Source organism: Cannabis sativa, chromosome 6 (genome assembly GCF_029168945.1).
Source record: "Cannabis sativa cultivar Pink pepper isolate KNU-18-1 chromosome 6, ASM2916894v1, whole genome shotgun sequence".
NCBI classification, from domain to species: domain Eukaryota; kingdom Viridiplantae; phylum Streptophyta; class Magnoliopsida; order Rosales; family Cannabaceae; genus Cannabis; species Cannabis sativa.
Genome location: NC_083606.1, coordinates 14,264,554 through 14,286,990, shown reverse-complemented (window position 1 = coordinate 14,286,990; position 22,437 = coordinate 14,264,554). Strand labels below are relative to the sequence as shown.

The window sequence follows — 22,437 nt, the reverse complement described above, 5'->3', positions numbered from 1 at the left end:
GATTGAGTTCCTGCCCACACATAACAAGTGAGTCCTCAATCATAGTATGTAAGACTGTGAAGAATCCAAACAACAAGAAGGAGAATCGGGCTCAGATCTTGGTGATACTCCGCTAGAAAAAGGATACAAGGGTTAGTGATCTAAGCGGAATGAGTCATTTAATTCCGCTGCAACCACTGTAAGATTTCTCATACCTTTTATGTGTTTATTTTCATCGTTTTAGAAATTCATATTAGGATGTTAAAAATATACTTGTTAGTAAATCTAGATCCTAGCAAAATTAATTCCAACAACTGGTTGATTTACTTTCAAGTAATATGGATTTAAAACGATGTTTGTGTGATTTGGATGTGATTCATGTTAATCTATGTGTTTATTGATGATTGATTGATGTTTGCAAAATTTTTACGTAAAATAATTGGATTTTTGTTCTGGAATTATTTTTATTGGATAGTATGGAAAAAATTAAGCAATTTTTTTTACAGAACTCAATTTTGATTTTATTTTAATTAGTTATGATTCTTTTAAAATCAGAAAAAAAAATAAGGAGGTGTGACACCTCCTATGCGCGTGTGGATCCCTTTTTTTTCGAGTGCGTGCGGCTTCGGACAAGGCTCATGTCTAAGTTTTCTCGGTCAGAAAGGCAGATCTGTCTGAATTTGGGGTCATGCGCGCGTGGGACACCCTGCTGGCAGCCTCCTTGGCCGAGGTTTTTCCGCCAGCCCCTTCCTAGGACGCGCGCGGATGGTATGCAATGCATACCATCCATACCAAATCTATTTTTTTTTTCATTTTTCATGCTTTTTCATGGAATTAATTTCGAATTTTTTGTATAATTTTGTATTTAGATTTTTATTTTTCATATTTCAAATCTAATTATCATAATTAAATTAATAAATATTTTTTTAATAATTTAAGATATTAGTGATATTTGAACCTTGAAAATAGGTAAAAATATATCTTTTTGCTTATTTTGTTATCTTATTTTTAAAATTTGATTATTTTATCTTATTTTTAAATCAAATATTTTATATTTTAAATTATTTAATTAATTTTATAAAATGACCTTATTTGAAATTTAAAATAAGAATATTTTAATCAAGAAATTTTAAATTGTAACAAGATATTTTGCTAACTTTTAAATTTTATTATTTTATTTAAGTTAAATTATAAAATTAGATGAATGGTATTTATTTATCATTTTATTTTATTGGATATTTAATTTTATTTTTTTGAAATAACATGAAATTTGAAAAGTTGTTAGCATATCATTGAATAGATATTTAGGTTTGTTGAAAACCTAATTTTTCAAATTTATAGGTTTAATTTTGAAATTAATTATTTAATTTTTTTTAAAGTTTCAAAAATATATTTTCTTATTTAGACTTTTTCGAAAATTAATTAATTAAAATTAAATAAATCATATATCTAACTATCCAATTTGTTGCATGTGTGTGTTTTATATTGTTTATTATTAAAACAAGTTTTATAAAACCTATTATTGTTTGATCTAAATTTCCATGGTTAACTTGTTGACAGATCAAATAATCTGATTTTAACCAATGGTTCAATTGTCAATAGGTCAAATAAATAATTTGTAACAGGTAAATTTTACAATCTTCTTTCATCTGTGTATAAACCTAGTAACATGATAGGATTCATGCCTCTGTGAGCCTATATATTTGCTTTGGGCTTAGATGCATATATATAGGGAGCCCATTTAATTTTTGTAATTAAAATGGACTAGGTTGCTAAATAAAATTGTCACATTATGATAGATTTTATTTAGGCCCAATTAGTATTGGGCCTATTCAATTAATAACAGTTGTTTAAATTAAGGTTAAATTCCTCTCTTTTAGGCCTTGTGTGAGAGTTAGGGGGCCATTAGTAGTGTGTACGACATACTGAACTCAGCCCTCCGTCACATGAACAACCCCAATTGTGAAGGCCCATTTGTCTGATTTGAATAACTGTAATAGGTTAATTAAACTAGTTTAACCTAATAAAATTGATTAGCAACATAATTAATTTCAAAATATATGAAATTAATTTTTCTTTTGGTTATTTTGAAATTAATTTAAGAAAAACACACTTAGTTTAATGAAATTCAAATTCAAGATAAACTAGATGTATTTTTCTATATTAAATTAAATAAAAGAAGTTATAACTAATTAGATTCTTCTGAATACTTAATTATTTGAATTTCAAAGGAAATATATTTAAGTTGAAAACTAGTTTTTCAAACTAATTTTAGATCAAATTAAATTAGAATATTTTGAAATTAATAATTAAGTAGAATCTTCTTGAAAATTAGTTATTCAGATATTCTTTAAAATATTTTTAAGTTAAAAATTTGTTAATTTTGGATCAACTTAAATGGAATATTTTTCAAATTAAGGTGATTGGTTCAAGGTACTTAATTTGTTATTTAATTAAATTTTTGAAAAATAATTTCAGTTGAAAATCTTATTATTTTAGAACAACTTAAATTAGATATTTTCAAATATTTCTTTTATTGTATTTTAATTATTTTCAAAATGTTATATTTTTATATAATGATTTTCGAAAATTAAATTTGAAAATTATTTATTTAATTAATTTTGGATCAACTTAAATTAAGTAATTTTCATTAATAAAATATACAGATTAAAATAAATGATTAATTAAAAATACATTATTTTAAATAATGAGCTTTAATCATAGAGATATTCGATCTCCATTGTTGGTCTTACAATGGTTAAATGTTTTCAATATAACCTTGAGACGCTAGACTTCGTCCCCCTTATATATGGTTATTCGTTGAAAGGATTTAACAACGTAAGATCTCATATGATAAGTATTTTGTAAGTTTTCGTCTTCATACTCTCCCCTACAGTGACTACTTAGAGATAAACTTACAGAGTGTGAAACAATGGTGGAAGCTCATAAAATGAGAATAACCTTGACTCTCGCCTACCGGGACAACGTTGGATTCTCATTTTGATCGAATAAAAGGTTGCTAAAATAGTGTCCATTTTAGATGAGTTGACTACTCTATTCAACTAATGTTATCTTTGACTCTCACCTACCGGGACACTGTATTTCATTATGTTGGAAACCTTGGAAAATAATAAATATGTTTAGATTTTAGTATTTTTGCAAACATATTTGCTTTACTTGTTATTTTCTGAACTTGTCTATGAATTTATTGAACCAATAATTTATTTCTATTTATTGATATTTGTAGTGTCAAAATGTACAACCCACACCCAAATCCTCATCTAGAATATGCCTTTAGGAATGAACTTCAAAGTGTGAAGATGACTCCTAGTCAGAGTATCACTTCACACTTGCTCATGATGAACATGAAATACCAGAAAGCAGCTAAGCTGGGAATTGTTTTATCTGAAGTGCAGAGAGTTCATTTTATTCTCAACAGCTTATCACCTGAGTTTAACCAATTTGTTTTAAAGAATTGGAACTCTTCCGACACAGACAAGCTGGACGAAGTGTTGCGTGCTTATGAACGGACATTGTCATTTCCATGGAGATCTTTCTCTAGTAATGCAGATAAGTGTTGGGTTTTGTGCCCTAAATAAAGCCTATTTCAATATAATCAGATTTACTTATTAATAAAGATCAGAAATAACATTTTATGTTGCATGGTTCACATGATTTATTTCGTGATTATATATATAATGTATGAATTCTATTTAAGTCCAGAACATATGAATTTGTTAATGATTATAGTGTTGTCAGCAAAGTGGAATATAATCTTGATTATATGTTCGAAAGTTTATTCCCTGATTTGTCAGTTCACTGGATTTATACTGACATGATAATCAGCGATAGGTATTCTTACACCTTGGATAAGTGTTATTTCCTTTCATGGGCATTGGCAAAGTTTACCAGTATCGGATGTATGGAGTATATATCGGAAGGGACCGATATTGAACTTTGATTAGATATATTAAATTTACCGTAATATCTATTCAATTCAATATCACCTGTTGATCCTAGATCAAATGATCTTAATCCTGATATGTTTAGGTTCGATCTCAAGAGTATTGTACATGTTCTTTGATTTGTTAGTTAAGCCTACTTTTGGGTCAGGGTGATACGTACATTTTGGGAACATGATAGTATAATTGAGTGGGAGCGCTAACATAAATATGGAGTCTATAACTTCTATAGGAATTTAGAAGTGAAACGATGATATCCTTCGAGCTTGGCTAAACAGAGATAAATGGTGGAGATCTCATTTCACTTCGCTGAAATATCATTTATACGGAGCTAAGTGTTTTGAGGATAAAATACATTGAAGGTGTAACGGTAATTTAGTGCCTATTCAATGTAGATCATCTAGTAGAGGGTCATTGATCAAATTAGGATTATAACAATGGATAACTAATGACGTATCTATATCGTGGAACATATAAAGCGTTCTATATGACTGAGAGTGCAATTCCAAGTTCTAAGTGTGGATTCAATAAGGAATTAATAAGTTAGGAATTTACTTGGTAAATTCGGTTCGACTTATTGGAAGCTCAGAAATATAGGCCCATGGTCCCCATACTAGTTGAGACCATACTGCTTGTAAGACTCATTTAATTGATTTTGATTAATCAATTATAATTCTAAAGTTAGACTATGTCTACTTTATGAATTTTCACTAAGCAAGGGCGAAATTGTAAAGATAAGAGATTCTAGGTTTATTTATTAATTAAGAGACTTTATATGTCTAATTAATAAATATATTAAATGACAATATTATTTAATAATTAATTTTTAGTTATTAAATAATTAGAATTGGCATTTAAATGGTTGAATTTGAAAATTGGCGTTTTTGAGAAAATTAGATGCAGAAATGATAAAACAGTAAAATTGCAAAAGTGGGGCCCAATATCCAAAGCCCAGGCCAGCCATTATTGTAGGCTTTTATCATTTATTTTTTCATTATTTTAATGCCAAATAATTCTAACTTAAACCTAGGTGGTTACCTATAAATAGGTAGTGATGGCTTCAGGAAAAATAGAGAAGCATCTCATTCCTTCAGAGAAAATTTTCTAGCCGCCACCTTCTCTCTTCTTTTCTTCTTTAAATTTCGAAATCCTTGAGTGAGTGAGTGAGTTCCCACACACATCAAGTGGTATCTCAATCATAGTGTGTAAAACTGTAGGAGATTCCAACCAACAAGAAGGAGATTCAGCATCAAAGGAAAAAGAGAAAGAGATCCAGGTTCAGATATTGATAATGCTCTGCTACAGAAAGGAATCAAGGGCTAGATATCTGAACAGAAGGAGTCATTATATTTCGCTGCACCCAATGTAAGGTTTCCTAAACTTTATATGTGTTTATTTCATTGTTTTAGAATTCTTATTAGGATGTTAATGAAACATACTTGTTAGTAAATCTAGATCCTGGTAAAATATTTTCAACAATAAGGGCATAAGGAAAGTTGAAGATATTGAGAATAATTCCTCCAACAATCCTACTACTTCAGGCTCAGTTTAAAAGGATAGAGAAAGTGATTCCACTTCCTCATATTATCTTTCACAACGGATTGAACCAGCAATAAGAACATTCCAAAAACAATTAAGCAATGATTCTAATGCTTTAGTTTTTGAATCATGTGTTTTAAAGAATGACAAATCCATATGGATTCTTGATTCTGGATCTACAAACCATGTCTGTTGTTCATTGCAATTGCTTGAAAACTAGAACTATTTAAAATCCTGAGACTTGAAACTTAGGGTTGGTAATGGCGAAATGGTATCGGTTAGAGCTAGAGGAAAATCCAAACTCAAGTTTCAGAACAGAGTTTTGGATTTAGACAATGTCTTATTCATTCCAAATTTCAGTAGAAACTTGATTTCTGTTTCATGCTTACAGTTGCAACAATACAAATTAGATTTTTTGAGTTCTGGTTCTATCATTTCTCAAAATGATATTCAAATTTGTGTTGCATCTATGGAATAGGGGCTTTATGTTCTAAGACCAGATGAACCATCTGCACTTAATAATGAATTGTTTAAAGTAGCTAAACCTAGAAACCACAAAAAGCAAAAGATCGATAATGAAGATGAAACATATCTATGGCACTTACGTCTTGGTCATATAGGCTATGATAGACTTCCCAGGTTAACCAAAGGTGGTCCATTGAAAAATGTCACCTTAGGTGAATTAATAGTTTGTGAATCTTGCCTAGAAGGTAAAATGACAAAACGTTCTTTCTCTGCAAAGGGAGACCGTGCCAAGGAACCACTAGGCATAGTGCATTCATATCTTTGTGGACCACTGAATGTCAAAGCTAGAGGTAATTATGAGTACTTTGTCACTTTCATCGATGATTACTCTAGATATGGTCATATTTACCTTATGCATGAGAAATCTGAAACGTTTGAAAAGTTTTAGGAATTTCTAGCATTGGCTCAAAACCAATTGGGTAAAACTTTAAAGATCTTGCAAACTGATAGGGGTGGAGAATATATGGATATTCAGTTCAAAGATCATTTAATTGAACTTGGCATTGAATCCCAATTGACTGCCTCTAGCACTCCACAGCAAAATGGAGTTGCAGAAAGAAGAAATCGCACGCTTTTGGAAATGGTTAGGTCCATGCTTAGCTACTCAACTCTACCTACGTCCTTCTGGGGATATGCAATTCAGATGGCAACTGATATTTTAAATGTTGTTCCATCTAAATCGATCCCTAAGACACCTTTAGAATTGTGGAATAATCGTATACCTAGTTTACGCCATTACAAAATCTGGGGGTGCCCTGCTCATGTCTTAAGAAAGAAATATGGCAAACTAGAAAAGTGAACTGAGGTTTGCATGTTTGTTTGAAATTCTAAGGAGACTAGGGGTGGACTATTTTATAGTCGCAAGGATGATAAAGTGTTTGTTTCCACAAATGCCACTTTCCTTGAAGATGACTATATTAAGAGCTTCAAGCCGCAAAGGAAAGTAGTATTGGAGGAAATGCTTTCAGATATAACTCCTTCTAATGTTCCATCCTCTTCTTCTCAAGAAGAGGATAATCCCACTCCCTCGGTTGAACCTTTACAAGTTGATACAACTGGGAAATCTACCACTAATGTTCTTGTTCAGAAGATCATGGCTCCTCGTCGTAGTGGGACAGTTTCTACAAAACCATCTCGTTATGGCTTGGATGGTGAAATCAATATGGTCATTGGTGACGGTATTGATGACGATCCATTAACCTATAAACAGGCAATGGCAAGTCCGTAATAGAAACAATGGTCAGCTGACATGGATTCAGAAATGGATTCCATGAAAAAGAACAAAGTCTGGGAATATGTAGACGCACCTTATGATTATCGTCCAATTGGATGTAAATGGGTCTACAAGAAGAAAAGAGGTGCTGGAGGCGAGGTCGAAACTTTCAAAGCTAGACTGGTCGCTAAGGGTTATACCCAAAGAGAAGGTGTGAACTATGAGGAAACTTTTAGTCCAATTGTCATGCTCAAATCCATCCGAATTCTTCTCTCCATAGCAGCCGCTTTCGATTATGAAATTTGGCAAATGGATGTCAAGACAACTTTCCCTAACGGAATTCTTCAAGAAACCATCTATATGGAGCAACCAGAAGGCTATGTTCTTCCAGGGTAGAAAAAGAAAGTTTGCAAACTCAATAGGTCTATCTATGGACTTAAGCAAGCTTCTCGCTCTTGGAATAATAGGTTTGATGAAATCATCAAGACCTACGACTTTCATCAAAATGAAGATGAACCTTATGTTTACCAACTCAAGGATAATCAAGTGGTAGTATTCCTGGTCCTTTATGTTGATGACATTTTGATTATTGGCAACAATATCAAGAAAATGACTGACATCAAGGAATGTCTTGACACTCAAATCGAAATGAAAGATTTGGGTGAAGCTGCTTATGTTTTTGGTATTCAGATCATCAGAAACCGTAAGAATAGATCCCTTGCTCTCTCTCTCAAACAACTTACATTGATAAGGTTTTGGAGAGATTTTCAATGACCAATTCTAAAGGGGAACAGATGCCTTCTAGATTTGGTGTTCGTCTATCTAAGGAACAGTGTCTCACTGATCCTCAAGAGATAGAGGACATGAGAAGGGTTCCTTATGCTTCAGCAGTTGGGAGTCTAATGTAAGCAATGTTATGCACTAGACCTGACATATGCTATCTAGTAGGAATTGTGAGCAAGTATCGGACAAACCCAGGAGATGAACATTGCATTGCAGTTAAGTATATTCTGAAATATTGAAAAGTACTAGGCATTATGTGTTAGTCTACAAGGGTGGTGCTTTAAATCCCGTAGGCTATACCGACTCAGATTTCCAGGCATGTCTTGATGACAGAATGTCTACATCTGGGATAGTTTTTACTCTTGGGGGTAGAGCAGCTGTTTGGAGAAGCGCTAAGAAAACTGCAATATCAGACTCTACCATGGAGGCCGAGTACATAGCTGTCGTTGAGGCTGCTAAGGAACTTGTTTGGCTAAGAAAGTTCTTCTCAGGATTTGATGTTGATCCTGGAATGGAAAAACTACTGGTTTTACTTTGTGACAACACTGGTGCTATAGCCAATAGTAAGAGCCTCGAAGCCACAAGAGAAGCAAACACACAGAGAGGAAAAACCACATTACTAGAGAATATGTGGCAAGAGGGGGCATACTGGTGGAGAAAGTCGACACTGAAGACAACTTAGCTGATCCATTCACCAAAGTTTTGGTTACAACTACATTTGAAAAGCACGGATTGAATTTAGAATTAATTGAAATGTACTGATTGTTTTATGTTAGTGCAAGTGGGAGTTTGTTGGGCTTTGTGCCCTAAATAAAACTTTATTTCAATGTAATCTTTTCTATTAAATTATCAATAAAGAACAGATTTAATTTCATTACTTGTTTAATGTGTTATTTGGTTCATGTGATCATTTATTCACTTATTTGATTAATAAATTCATCCAAATCCTTATCACATTGATATTCTTGTTTATTATGTTGTCAACACAGTGAAAAGTAATCAAGATTGTGTGATTAAATGTAATCCTAGATTTATCAGTACACAGGGTTTAACTGATATGATAAGCTACAACGTAGTTTACTTGCACCTTGGATAAGTGCTATGTTCTTTTCAAGGCATTGGTTAAAGTAAGCTTGGGTTGGATGTATGGAGTATGCATCGAAAGGGACCGATATTGAAATTAAACTAGATATGATAATTTTACCGTAATATCTATTCAATTCAATATCACCTAGTTGAACGTAGATCAAATGATCTCAATCCTGACATGGTTAGGTTCAATCTCGAGAGTGTTATTTGTGTTCTTTGATTTGTTAGTTAAGCCTACCTTATGGTCCGGGTAATACGTACATTTTGGGAACATTATAGTACAATTGAGTGGGAGCGCTAAGCATAGATATGGAATCTATAGCTTCTATCCAGATATAGAAGTGAAACGATGATTTCCTTCGAGCTTGGCTAAATAGAGATAAATGATAGAACGCTCATTCTAGTGATTATATTAGTTCACTAAAATATTTATAGGTGGCTAAGTATTTTAAGGATAAAATACATTGAAAGTGTGTACGGTTTTATTGTCCCTATGAAATGTAAATCATCTATAGAGGATCATTGATTATTGGGATTATAACAATGGATAATTAATAGCGTATCTATATCGTGGAACATATAAAGCGTTCTATGTAACTGAGAGTGCAATTCCAAGCTCTATAGTGGTTCAACGAGGCATTAATAAGTTAGAGAATTTACTTGGTAAATTCTAGATTTGCTTATTGGAAGCTCGGTTATATATAGGCCCATGGTCCCCATACTAGTTGAGACAAACTGCTTGTAAGACTCAGTTAATTGATTTTAATTCTAAAATCAGACTATGTCTAGTTTATGAATTTTCACTATGTCATGACTTGATTGTGAAGAAATGGTATTTTAGGGCTAATTTATTAATTAAGAGACTTTGTGGAGTCTAATTAATAAATATTATAAATGACAATTTTATTTGATAATTATTTTAATTATTAAATAAATAGTTTTGGCATTTATAGGGTTGAAATTACAAAAAGTGGTATTTGTGAAAAATAGATAAAAATAGTTGAGAAAAATGGCAAAAACCAAACTAGTGTTGGGCCCATTAAGTGGCCGGCCACTATGTGCTAATTTTGCTCTATTTTTATCAATTTTTTATTCCAAATAACTCAACCCTAACCCTAGTGGAAATTAATATAAAAGGAAGGCTATGGTCTCATCATCCAACTAATGCCTCCAAAGCTAAAAACCTAGTTTTCTCTCTAGGTTTATGAGACCTCTTCCTTCTTCTTCTTCTAATTCAAAATACCATAGCCTTTCTTCACAAAACAAAATTCAGCCATTAGTGATTGATTGCATGCCCACACATAACAAGTGAGTGCTCAATCATAGTATGTAAGACTGTGAAGAATCCAAACAACAAGAAGGAGAATCGGGCTCAAATCTTGGTGATACTCTACTACAGAAAGGATACAAGGGTTAGAGATCTAAGCAGAAAGAGTCATTTAATTCCGCTGCAGCCACTGTAAGGTTTCTCATACCTTTTATGTGTTTATTTTCATCGTTTTAGAAATTCATATTAGGATGTTAAAAACATACTTGTTAGTGAATAAGAACAATGTTTGTTTGATTCATACCGTCGGGTAGGGAACACGAATTGAAGAAATTAGTGACCTGGTGTATGACATCTATCGCTGCCAACAACATCCCAATATTTCTGGTAGAATCCTGGAGTCATTCCATCCGGTCCCAAAGACTTTTCAGGATGCATTTGAAACATAGCTTTCTTTACTTCTTCAGGTGTGACATGCTGTAATAACTCAGCCTTTTGCAAGCTTGTAACAATAGGTGAAATGCCATCAGTCACACAATGATAATCAAACACTAGAAGAAGTAAATAACTCATCAAAATAGTGGACAATGACATTAGCCAAACCCCCTTCCCAATCAACCCAAACACCAGAATTGTTCTTCAAAGAGTGAATAGTATTGTTTTTCTTTCTAGAAGTGGCCTTGGCATGAAAAAACTTACTATTTTGATCACCCTCACGAAGCCAAAGCTGCTTGGAATGCTTCCGCCAAAACACTTCACGTTGATTATAAATCTCAGCAAGAGAGGCCTGGGCATTTTTATACTTCATAACTGAATCATGATCTTTGCTTCTTTTTAATTTCTGTAATTCTTTTTTACAGGCAGCAATGTGATCTTGAAAATTTCCTGTATAATCCCGTCCCCACAACTTCTCCCCACAAACTTTTATTTTTCTATTATAGGCCGACCCACACACATCTCCCAGCAGTCAGCAACAACCTGACAACAAAGAGGTTCTCGGAGTCAGGTATTTTTGAATTTAAAGTGAGCATTCGACTTGGTGAAAAGCTGAGACGATAACTGAAGAAGTATAGGAGAATGATCAGAAACGAATACTTCGAGATTAAAAAGCTGGGCAGAAACAAACCTCTGATCATTGTTACTTTTAAATCAATATTATTAACAGAGGTACCAAGAAATTCCACTTCATCAGTGAATCTCCATAACAAAGCAATGCCGCCATTATGGCCTCTAACATCAACAGATAACATGCCCTCAAAACCCACAACCACTTTCAAACGATCAATCACATGGTTCTGACATAAAGTTTCACAGAGAATGATAAAATTGGGACCCTTTCGGATAATAAGATCCGTTAAGAATTGAAAAACCCATGGGTTCCTAAGTCCCCAGCAATTCTAGCTCAAAATACTCATAATGAACGGTGAGCCTGGAAACCAGCACCCACCAACAATCCGTTTTTTGAAGCCCCATTGTCACTAACATCACCATCATAGACCTCCATTTTATCTTGTGCTGACATAACAGTCGGCCCATTTTTAGAAAGATCCAACACACATGGCCCACTAGACATTAACTCATTAGTCCTTCTTCTTTTGATATCCAATATGGTAAGTTGTGAGTCCTCACCAATCTCAACATTATGCCCCATATCAATATGACCAACTATCAAAGGAATATTGTGTGTTATAGCTTTCCCACACTTGTCTCCTTCAGATTGATTCCTTAAGATAACACCTGATTTGCTATTAACTTTCTCCTGATTTCTAGCCAAATTTCCTCCATTATATATGCAGGAGATTTCTGTTTGCTGTCAAATTTACAGCATTAGATCTCGAAGTATCACCAGAGGACATGTCTTCTTCAGCTCTGGTACGAAGCCATTTAGCACCGATCAGATGGTTCCTCCATCTTGGTTGCGCTCGCATAGCAACTCCGTAAGGTTTCACAATTTGATCCGCAGGTAAAACAAACAACTGAGGATAGAATTTATCAGAATGACCCAAAATTCCACAAATGAAACAAAACGTTGGGACATACTCGTATTTAAAAAAAGCCCAGAATCCTTCTTCAGCAGCAGTTCTTCGAAGTTTCTTCCTCCTTTTTTACGGGACAGATATATCCAAGGTCACCCGAACCCGTAAGTAGTCACGCCAAATACCTTGAAAATTCTTAGGATCTGTTTTAACAAATGTACCAATGTAGTTTCCTAACTCCCATAGCACATGTTCGAATTTAAAGCCTGGCATTAGACCATGAACCTGCACCCACATATCAAGTTTATTGATAATAAGAGATCGTGGGTCTTGACCATGTTGTAGCCGCTCGAAAACAAATTGTATGTGATTAAACATCCAGGGGTTTCCTTCTATCGCTCTTTCAATATCAAGTTGATGATAGATATGAAGGAGGTATCAGTTTGGCTCAAGTTCTTTGACATACATTCCTTTACTTGGTTGAAAAAGGGATGCCATGATATGTCGCATAGTATCAAAATCAATAGCATGTTCAGTCAGGAATCTCGCCACGATACACCACCGCTCATCAACCGGTTGTTCACCCTCATCAACAAAGTCAAAAGCAAACTCACTATCATCCTCCCCGTCAATTGCAATATTAGCATACTGATCTTTAATATTTTTAAATAACGTACTCGATGAAGCTATGAACAAATACAATAAAACAGAATAAACACACAAACAAACTTTTACCACTTTAGAGAGAATTTCATAACCATGTCAAAAGACAAGATAAATTTCCACTATTTTATGGCTAAATCTATAATTAAAAGTGTATTAATAAATTTATTTTAAATTGTAATATATTTATAAATATTATATTTATTTAAAAATATTTTTGATATGATATAGTATAAAAGATTGTTTATTATATTGATATTTTTTTTTTTGTATTTTAATTTTTTTTTTACTGTATTTAGTTATAATATGTGAGTTAAAATATGATTTACTCATGGCTAATGTCCCTTTAAGGTGCATATATATATATATATAAATATATATATATATTAATGTGTACATAAATGAAATAACATATCCAAGCAAGAAAGCTAGCCGAAGAGACACAATTACATTATTGATGATTCACAACATGTACATATACATAAGTCTAATGCATATAAGTACATAAATTTTAAAAATAAAATAAAATTGAAACATGTCGATTGGGGGACCATAAACACCCCATACCTTTAAATCCCAATAAAATAAAAAGAGATCTTCATCACATGCCACCATGTGATGGGGATGGGATGGTTTTTGAATTTTCCTCTTTTCCCCTTTTATATTTCCCCCCTCTTTATTATTTCTAACATATATATTATTTATCATTCTAATATCTATACATAAATTTCCAACTTTTTTACCTCGTCATTTTTGTTAATTTCTCATCTTCTACCCATATGAATTATTACAAAAAACATTTATATATAAATAAATATAAATATATACCCTACTGCGCACTCACTAGCTAGAAAATGTAAAGACTAAAAGAAGACACGTACGTTATTAACTTATTATTATTAGTAATCTTATAAATAATATTATTATAGTTATACTATTAATTGAGTAGGTAAAATTGGAATAATGCATAGTAGTCTCTCTCTCTCTCTTTCCTCAAAATAAACAGTTTCTCTCTCTTTCTCACTCATGAGTGAAAACCCTACTCATATTATCCCCACCCTCTCTTTTTCACCTCTCCCCTCTCTATAAAGCTGGTGCACAGAGATTATATATGGTAGAGTGGTCCATAAGAGGCTTCATTTTAAACTACCCATTTCTCAATTTTCTCTCATCCATCTTCAAATTCATTATCTTCTTCTTTTACTATATATATATCCTCTTCACAATTGAGATCTGAGATGTATATGTTGAGAAAGCTAGCTTTTCATATATATGAGCTGAAAAGGGTAGTCTTGGTCATGCTTTTCCACAGCTTTCTTGAACTTATTATATAATTTCTTTTGTTTAGTGTCTGAATCGATCTATCTCGATCTCTTCTTTGTGTATAAGATTAATTATTTAAGTTTATTATACACTTTATTATTATTATTACAATAGTTATTATTATAAGCTCAAGAAAGCTGTGGGACAACATGGTGATGTCAAGACTTTTAGACAATGCAGTTCATCAAGATCTTGAGGTGTGTTTCTATTTTACATCTTCTTATCTATTAAATTTATTCATGATAATTCTGTTGTTCTTAATTTTCCAAAAAACTAAGCTAAAATTCTTGTTTATTTACATAATAATTTTTTCTTCTTAGGCCAATATGGTTGAAATTGACCAGTAATTTTACAATTTAGTATGAATTACATGAAAACCATTTATGATTTTTGATAAATGTATTTTCTTTTTACAGTTTTGGGGGTGGGGGGTTAATTATAAAGTTCTTATCTTTAAACCTACTGAGTTTCTTGAATTAATGTGTAAACTAGTTACGGATTTACAAGCAGAACCATAGGAAAACATCAATAGCTCCAAATTGACCACTGGATATATATAGAAAAAAAAAACAAAAAAAAAAAAGCAAAAGGGAAGGTCATACAAATTTTCTGATAAAGTTTTCTCTTTTCTCTTTTTTTCATTTCTTTTGCAAAATAAACTGCTACACGTTTGAGCCATGCATGGGAAACTATAGAGGTGAATTAATTAAAGTGTAGATTAGTAGTTTGAAGGGATTTTTTTTTTCTTTTTCTAAAATAAAAAGAAATTGTGTTTATGAAATTTCTATTTGTCTTAGCTTTACTAATAATACAATTCTTTTTCTTTTTTTTTTTCCTATCAAAAAAAAAAAATAATATAATTCTTTTTCCAAAAAATGATATTAATTTGGTATATGCATTTAAAAATAATGAAAAAGATAAAAGATAAAAGAGTTAAGCTGCAGAGAAGATTCCCTGCTTTCCTTTTTATCACCAATGATGACAGTTCTTCCTGTAGCCTTTTATTTTTGCTTCCACATCTTCTCCTACATTTCTGTGAAAAAGGTTAAACTTTGTCACTATCTGACATCATTTTTTAACCACACTTCCCATTCTTACATCACACTTCTATTTATTATTTCTGCCTATTTTTATTTCAATATCTCTGTATGTATCTATCTCCCTCCCTCTCTCTCTTTCTCTCTATACTAATTATGTAGGCAATCCAATGCAATGTACTATTTAGATAATTGTGATTAGCTTCATAAATTCATTACATATTATTTGAAAAACAATGGCCAAGGTAAAAAATAAAAATTAAAAAAAAAAAGTAAAATTTAATTCTCAATGATGTATTTTTTTTTCTTTTGTGAGGATGATTATTCTTTAATTTAATTAGCACAATTGCTAGCTAAATTGCACTTACTGCCACTTGTATGTGATCATGTTTCTCCAAGTAAGTATATATGAAAATTATATATATATTCAGTGTTTTTTCTTTTTAGAATTAATAATCCTAATTGATTTTTTATGTTGTTGTTTGGACTTATGAACTTGGCAAAGAAATGGAGAAACAGATGGTATAAATTATGGTGCTTGATTCAATTATGATTAGGTTGGATTGGATGTTGAGAGATTCCAGTACAATTTTCCATTTTTGAGTACTAGAACTTTAAATTTTTGTATCACTGAATTTTGAGCTATAGTAAATCGAAATATAAAAACCATACTTAATTGTGTGTTCATTAATTAATTAATTAATCAGTTTCCACTGATCAATAATAATAATAATAATAATAATAATAATTAATAAAGAGTACGTATCTCACTGATCCAACAATTATTCGTATTTTTCTCTGTTCTATTTATTGTCACGTTGATTTTTTTTTTTTTTTTTTTGAATGGAACAATATATTAAATATATATATATATATACACCCCTTGTCTTTTTTTTGGTCAATCAAATACCTTTTATTACCCAAACAAACAATCAATAATAATTCAACTTGATCTTTTATATGTCTCTGTTGAATTATTATACAGGTGAAATTAATTGTCACAATTCTACAACTATAGAAATATATATATATATATATAACATAGATTATTATATATAATTCATATGATATATATATATATGCCAAGGAAAAAGAAATGAATGATGATATACATTGGACTATTGGAGCAATATACTCAGATCCTATATTATTCATCAAAATAATAATAATAATAATAATAATAATAATAATAATAATATTCCGATCCTTTTAATTGGGCAATTTTCACAAGTACTACCGTACAACGTTAAGTTTTTGCAGCTGGCTCTTCATGGACAACTTTTCTTTTCTTTTTTATTTTTTTATAATGTTTATTTTCATTTGGCTTTTCAAGTGAACAATGTTTTCAATAAGAGCATTTAGTTTTCAAGCTCAACAATTAATGTCTAGCACCACCTGAGATTGTATATGGTATTATTTTATAATAATTATTAAATATAAATAAATTACTTTTCACCTAATAATTAATTACACTAATAATTTGTATAAAATGTGTATTAGACATATTAATTACTCGTAAGGACAAATGAGAAATTAGTATATATATTTATATGAATAATACGTATGCATAATTATATTGTTACCAAATATCATTATAGGTCTATTTAGGGTGTAGAATATGTATATCATATACAAGTGCGTACTTAGAAGAAAAAATTAATAAAAACCTATGTTACAATTAATGTACATACCCCGTAAATGGAGTAGACTGATCAATCAGGCAATAATACACATATATTACATATAGAAAGTTCATTATATATATATATATATATATACCCAGTAATTAAATGGAGAATAAATATTAAATAGAGAGGTATATAGATAGATCATCATCATCATAAATAGGTCCAATTAGGTCCAATTATATAAGTTTAAAGTTAGACCAGACAAGGTGGCATGGAGGGTTCTGTTGTTGCAAAAAATAGAAAATAAAGAAGAAAATGTTCCATGTTTATATATATTTGTGTGTGTCTCTCTCTATGTATATATGTATAGATATATAGCCAACACAAGCTAGAGACCTTTCTTTCTCTACCTAGTTATCAGGGCTTGAAGGGTCACCTAAGCTGTGTTCTGCAAAAAGTTATGCAAGAGAGAACTTGATGCAAGAATCATTGAATATTGTATTTGTGTATTTTTATTAATATTAATTGGAATGCTTCCAAAAACAAGAAATTATATAGTACGTGGTATACGGTGTATGTATATACTATATAGCACTAGCGCAGTGTATATTGTTATATTATTGATCTGTTATTACCACAATTATTGATATCATTATAAGCATTGTTATTCATTATCAGTGGTAGCTAATATTTTTCAAGCTGTCATTTTAGACCATTAGTTAATAATATTCCTTAAAAATTATTACAAAATTTTATGTACATGAGACTTGATACAATTAATAGCAATATTATAGCATAAGAGAATACTAACCCGTACACATTATTTTTATTAATTAATTTAACATGATATTGTTGGGACTTGAGATTATGGGGGAGACTTGGTCAAAACTCGATAGATTGATTATCAAGATCTATGACTATTGACTTTTTTTGCTTTCTTTCTATCGATAAAATGTTAATCATCTCAACTTCAAATCGTGAATTTTCACAATTATATATAAAGATTTAGAAGAGGCAAACATAGGGTTTTGATCTTTTTTTTCTTGGTAATGTTAATTAATTAGTAAAACCGTATATGTTTATATATGTATATAATATATCTACATATACTCATAAAATACATTCACACAAAATGAGCAATTCATTTCTATGTTAGCCAAAAGACAGAATGAAACTAATATTGATCTCATCTCCCTACCATAACTGTACAAATATAAACTCTAATATTACAATCAACAATGGCTAAGACAACATGTATGCATTAATTATACCTAAATATATACATGCATGATCATTACATTTCAAAAATAAAAAATAAAAAAATTCATCATCATGATTTCGATTGTGCAGGATATGCAGGCAGTCGATGGCGATGATTATAATGAGTTAGCAGTTTAGTACAATGTATCATCTTTCTTTCACTTATACACAACTGATCATATCCATTTCTTGAAGATGTTGACACATGAAGGTAAATATTATATGTACGACATTTTTCAAAAAATCAGTCGAATATATATATATATATTATTCATATCTATATATACATACCAAATTATTTACTATCAAATTTAATTAAAAGAAAATATTGTTTGTGTAATAAAGAGATTAATATTAGTACCCTATAGAAATTTTTTTATTAAATGGCCAACTGACAAAGAAATGGCATGGAGAGATGCAATAATGTTGCCCCCATGTGTTGGGGCACAACAGTGGAACAGTCACGTCACACCAATTGGCTTAAATTTATATAACAATTAGCTCAACCAATATATATATATATATATATATATATATACATATGTGTGTGCAAATGCCAGCTAATAATCCAGAAATTTAGCTGCTCTAGCTTCAAGTGGATTGTTACAAAGCTAATTATTTGGACAACAATTTGAGTATCTCTAAATTCTATAAGACATGATATGTAAATTATGATGAAAAATTCAAAGTTAATTCTGTTTCATATATTTGTCGAGTATAGTAGTAATTTCAGTATACGATAGTGCTTATAAATGATGGAAGGACAAACAAATACTATAGCTGATATAAATTGAATTGGTCCACAAACAATTGCATAGTAAACCTAACATTTTTTTCTGATTGATCGTCAAAGTAGAGTTTTCACATATAGATAAATATTTATTATGCAACATACTCCTCAAAGAATGTAAAATTATTTCACATTTCAAAATGCACACACTGTAAGACTTATTGGTAATAGCACTAACTGTTGTCCCCTTCTCCAGAAAAGACGACAAGAAAAAGATAACAATATTCCCGGAGAGAAAAATGGATTTATCAATGTTGTTTAAGCAGTAAGCCAAAACAGTACCGACAAAGACAAATTTATCCATATTCTCTTAGATAGCTAGTTATTATTAGAACATTTTCTATAGTTTCAATACATTAATTAATTTATAGATTTATTGGTATAGCTGGTCCTCGATTATATAGATTTTGACAAGTTGTTCTCTGATTTATTTTTGATAAATTTGTCCCAAATATGTGTGTTTTGTTAAGTTTGTTAGGGAACATTTATGTTTTAGTAAATTGGTCCTTAAACTCTTAGATATCGTTTAGTTGGAGGTAATATAAAATGAAATAGAATAGAATTTTTGTTCGATTATATTTTAAAGTATTGAAATATCATTCCCATAAAATATCTTTTCTATCATTTTGGTAAAATAATTATTATATTTTGAATTAGAAGGAAAAATCATACGAATATAACATGAGAAAAAATTTAATAACTTTTTATCAATTTTTTTTATGCATTTTAAATTTTTTTTCACTCAATTCTTATTCCTATTCCTAAATTTTCATTCATCCCAACCAAAAGTCACCTAATTAGTTTCTTGATAATTTTATAAGTCCCCATATTAAAAGGTTGTAATTTTGATTTGGTTCTGTAATAATATCATGCTTTCCATAATAATAAAAAAAAAAAAAAGTTGTAATTTTTTTACTTTTATATTTTACTAGATGAGAGTTACGAGGCGAGTCACATAAATATTAGTTTTATTTTAAGTTCTAGTGGTTTTTGTTTAAGAATTTAGTGACTAATTGTAAATTATGTTATAAACGATATGTTTTATAAAACTAATTGTTAAGAATGTCATAACTGTGTATATAAACCTATAATATACACATTGTTATTAAAATATTTTATGTTATAAACGATTTTTTTGTATAGAGTTTAAATTTTATATTGATGATTGTTATTTAGGGTGGGTATCGATGTAGTTTTTTTTTTTAATTTTAAAAAAAGATTGTTTAATTTTTTGGGTTTAATTATTAGGTTTAAACGTTTAAATAAAGATTGTTTAATTTTTTGGGTTTTAAAAAAAAAATCGTGTAAGCCTAATCTGTTAAGTGTAACAATATTAATATTAATATTTTTTGGGTTTAATTATTGGGTTTAAACATTTAAAAAAAGATTGTTTAATTTTTTAGGTTTAATTATTTATATATTTTTGAAAGTTAACGGTTATAAACGATTTTTTTGTATAGAATTTAAATTTTATATTGATGATTGTTATTTAGGGGGGTATCAGTGTAGTTTTTTTTTAATTTTAAAAAAAATTGTTTAATTTTTTGGGTTTAATTATTGGGTTTAAACGTTTAAAAAAGATTATTTAATTTTTTGAGTTTAAAAAAAAATCGTGTAAGCCTAATCTGTTAAGCTAATCGTGTAAAAATATTAATATTAATATTTTTTAGGTTTAATTATTGGGTTTAAACATGTAAAAAAAGATTGTTTAATTTTTTGGATTTAATTATTTATATATTTTTGAAAGTTAACGGGAGGATCAAACCTACTAACATCGTTAAATTTAACAGAATATTCTTTTATTTTTAAAGTATATTCTGTTAAATTAAGAAATGCCGTTAAATAGACATTTTTAATATATAAAGATATTTGTTAAATATTTTATATTAATTCTATATTTTTTTAAATTTTAAATATTTTTATAAAACAAATAGTGGGTATTAATAATGTAAAAATAATTCCAAATTTTTATATATGTATTTTTAATTTTTTAAAAAATTAATTATTTAAAATATATTTAAATATGCAAAAAAAAAAAAAATGAACCTAAGTTAAAAACAAATTTTGAAACATAATTACTTAGGCCAATTGGAAAATAAAATGAATTTGTATGTTTTTTTTTTTAATTTAAGCTCTTTGTCCATTTTTTTTTTTTTGAATATTCTAAAAAATACATACAAATACAATATATTTGAAAAGATATATGTATAGATAAATAATAAAGTGAAAAAATAAAATAGAAATTATTAAAAGCACATATTTAAAATTACAAAAAAAAAAAAAAAAAAAAAAAAAAAAGCAACAAAACTATTTAAAAGTGAAAATTTTAAGGTTTCTACAAAATTAAAAGTTTGTGACGAACTTGCAAAAATATAAAGATCAATGTCTAATAAGACTATCTTCAATGTCTAATAAGACTATCTTTAAATGGTTATACTAATTTAGTGTGTAGGAGCTTTTACTAATTTAGTGTAACAACTTCAATAATTCACATTAAATATAACATAAAATATTCTACCAAATAAATATTTTTCTTTAAAAGATCTCACCTATTATATTTATGTTTTTTTGAATAAAATAAAATATTTATTAAATGAATTGAACATTACAGTTTATTGGTCTCAAAAACTCCCAACAACTTGGGTATACTGGATAAAACAAGATGTAAAGTGTATAATTTCAACTATTATGCCTAAAAAATTAAATGAAACAATCTGACATATAGTGGTTTAACAAGCTCTGAAGGAAGGAATATGTACAATAGATTACTCAGACCAATTTTGGTGCTGTTAGGATGTTAGGATGAAGTTGAAGCAATATAATGATTTGATTCATAAAATAAATAAATAAATTAATTTAACATTACACAATATATTTTTTTAAAAAAATATATATATAAAATTACACCAACATAATTTGATTTTTTAAATTATTATAGTATTTTCACATATGATTAATTTAACAATGATGTCTTTTTAGGTTTTAAAACTTTAGTATATTTTTTTTATTTTATATTTATTAGTATTTTTGTTATTGTTATTTTATATTTTTCAATATATTAGTGTTTTGAATCATTTATTATTTTTATAATAAATTTTGATTTAATGACTAAAATGTAAATTATTTTTTAAAATAAATTAAATTAAGGGTTAGAATGCAAGAGCATTCACATTATATAGCTTCTCAACTTATTCCTTTAAAATACATGACTAAAACTTTACTTTTTCTTTATTTTATTTTAAACTTTTACATTACACCATACATTAGTTTTTTCTTTTTTTCTATATCAATAAAATATTATATTTAAAATATATATTTATTCATTGTAAATATATATATATATAACATTAATTTATACACTCATACACACATAAAACAAAAAAATATTAATAAAATAAATTTA

General features: G+C 29.5%; 1 protein-coding gene across 1 annotated transcript; it reads left to right on the top strand.

Annotated features, from left to right (window-relative positions):
* The first annotated feature begins 3,233 nt into the window (after positions 1-3,233).
* LOC133039170 (uncharacterized) lies at positions 3,234-10,898 on the top strand. The gene is made up of 4 exons (XM_061118002.1): positions 3,234-3,560; positions 7,825-7,921; positions 8,355-8,564; positions 10,825-10,898. Exons 1-4 carry the CDS (start codon positions 3,234-3,236, stop codon positions 10,896-10,898), a joined length of 708 nt encoding a protein of 235 aa, XP_060973985.1.
* Positions 10,899-22,437: the final 11,539 nt, after the last annotated feature.

Coding starts and splice junctions, on each gene's coding strand:
- LOC133039170 (XM_061118002.1), top strand. CDS start 3,234: ATGTACAACCCACACCCAAATCCTCATCTAGAATATGCCTTTAGGAAT. Junction 3,561..7,824: donor GTAATGCAGATAAGTGTTGG/GTTTTGTGCCCT, acceptor AACAATATCAAG/AAAATGACTGACATCAAGGA. Junction 7,922..8,354: donor TATTCAGATCATCAGAAACC/GTAAGAATAGAT, acceptor CATCTGGGATAG/TTTTTACTCTTGGGGGTAGA.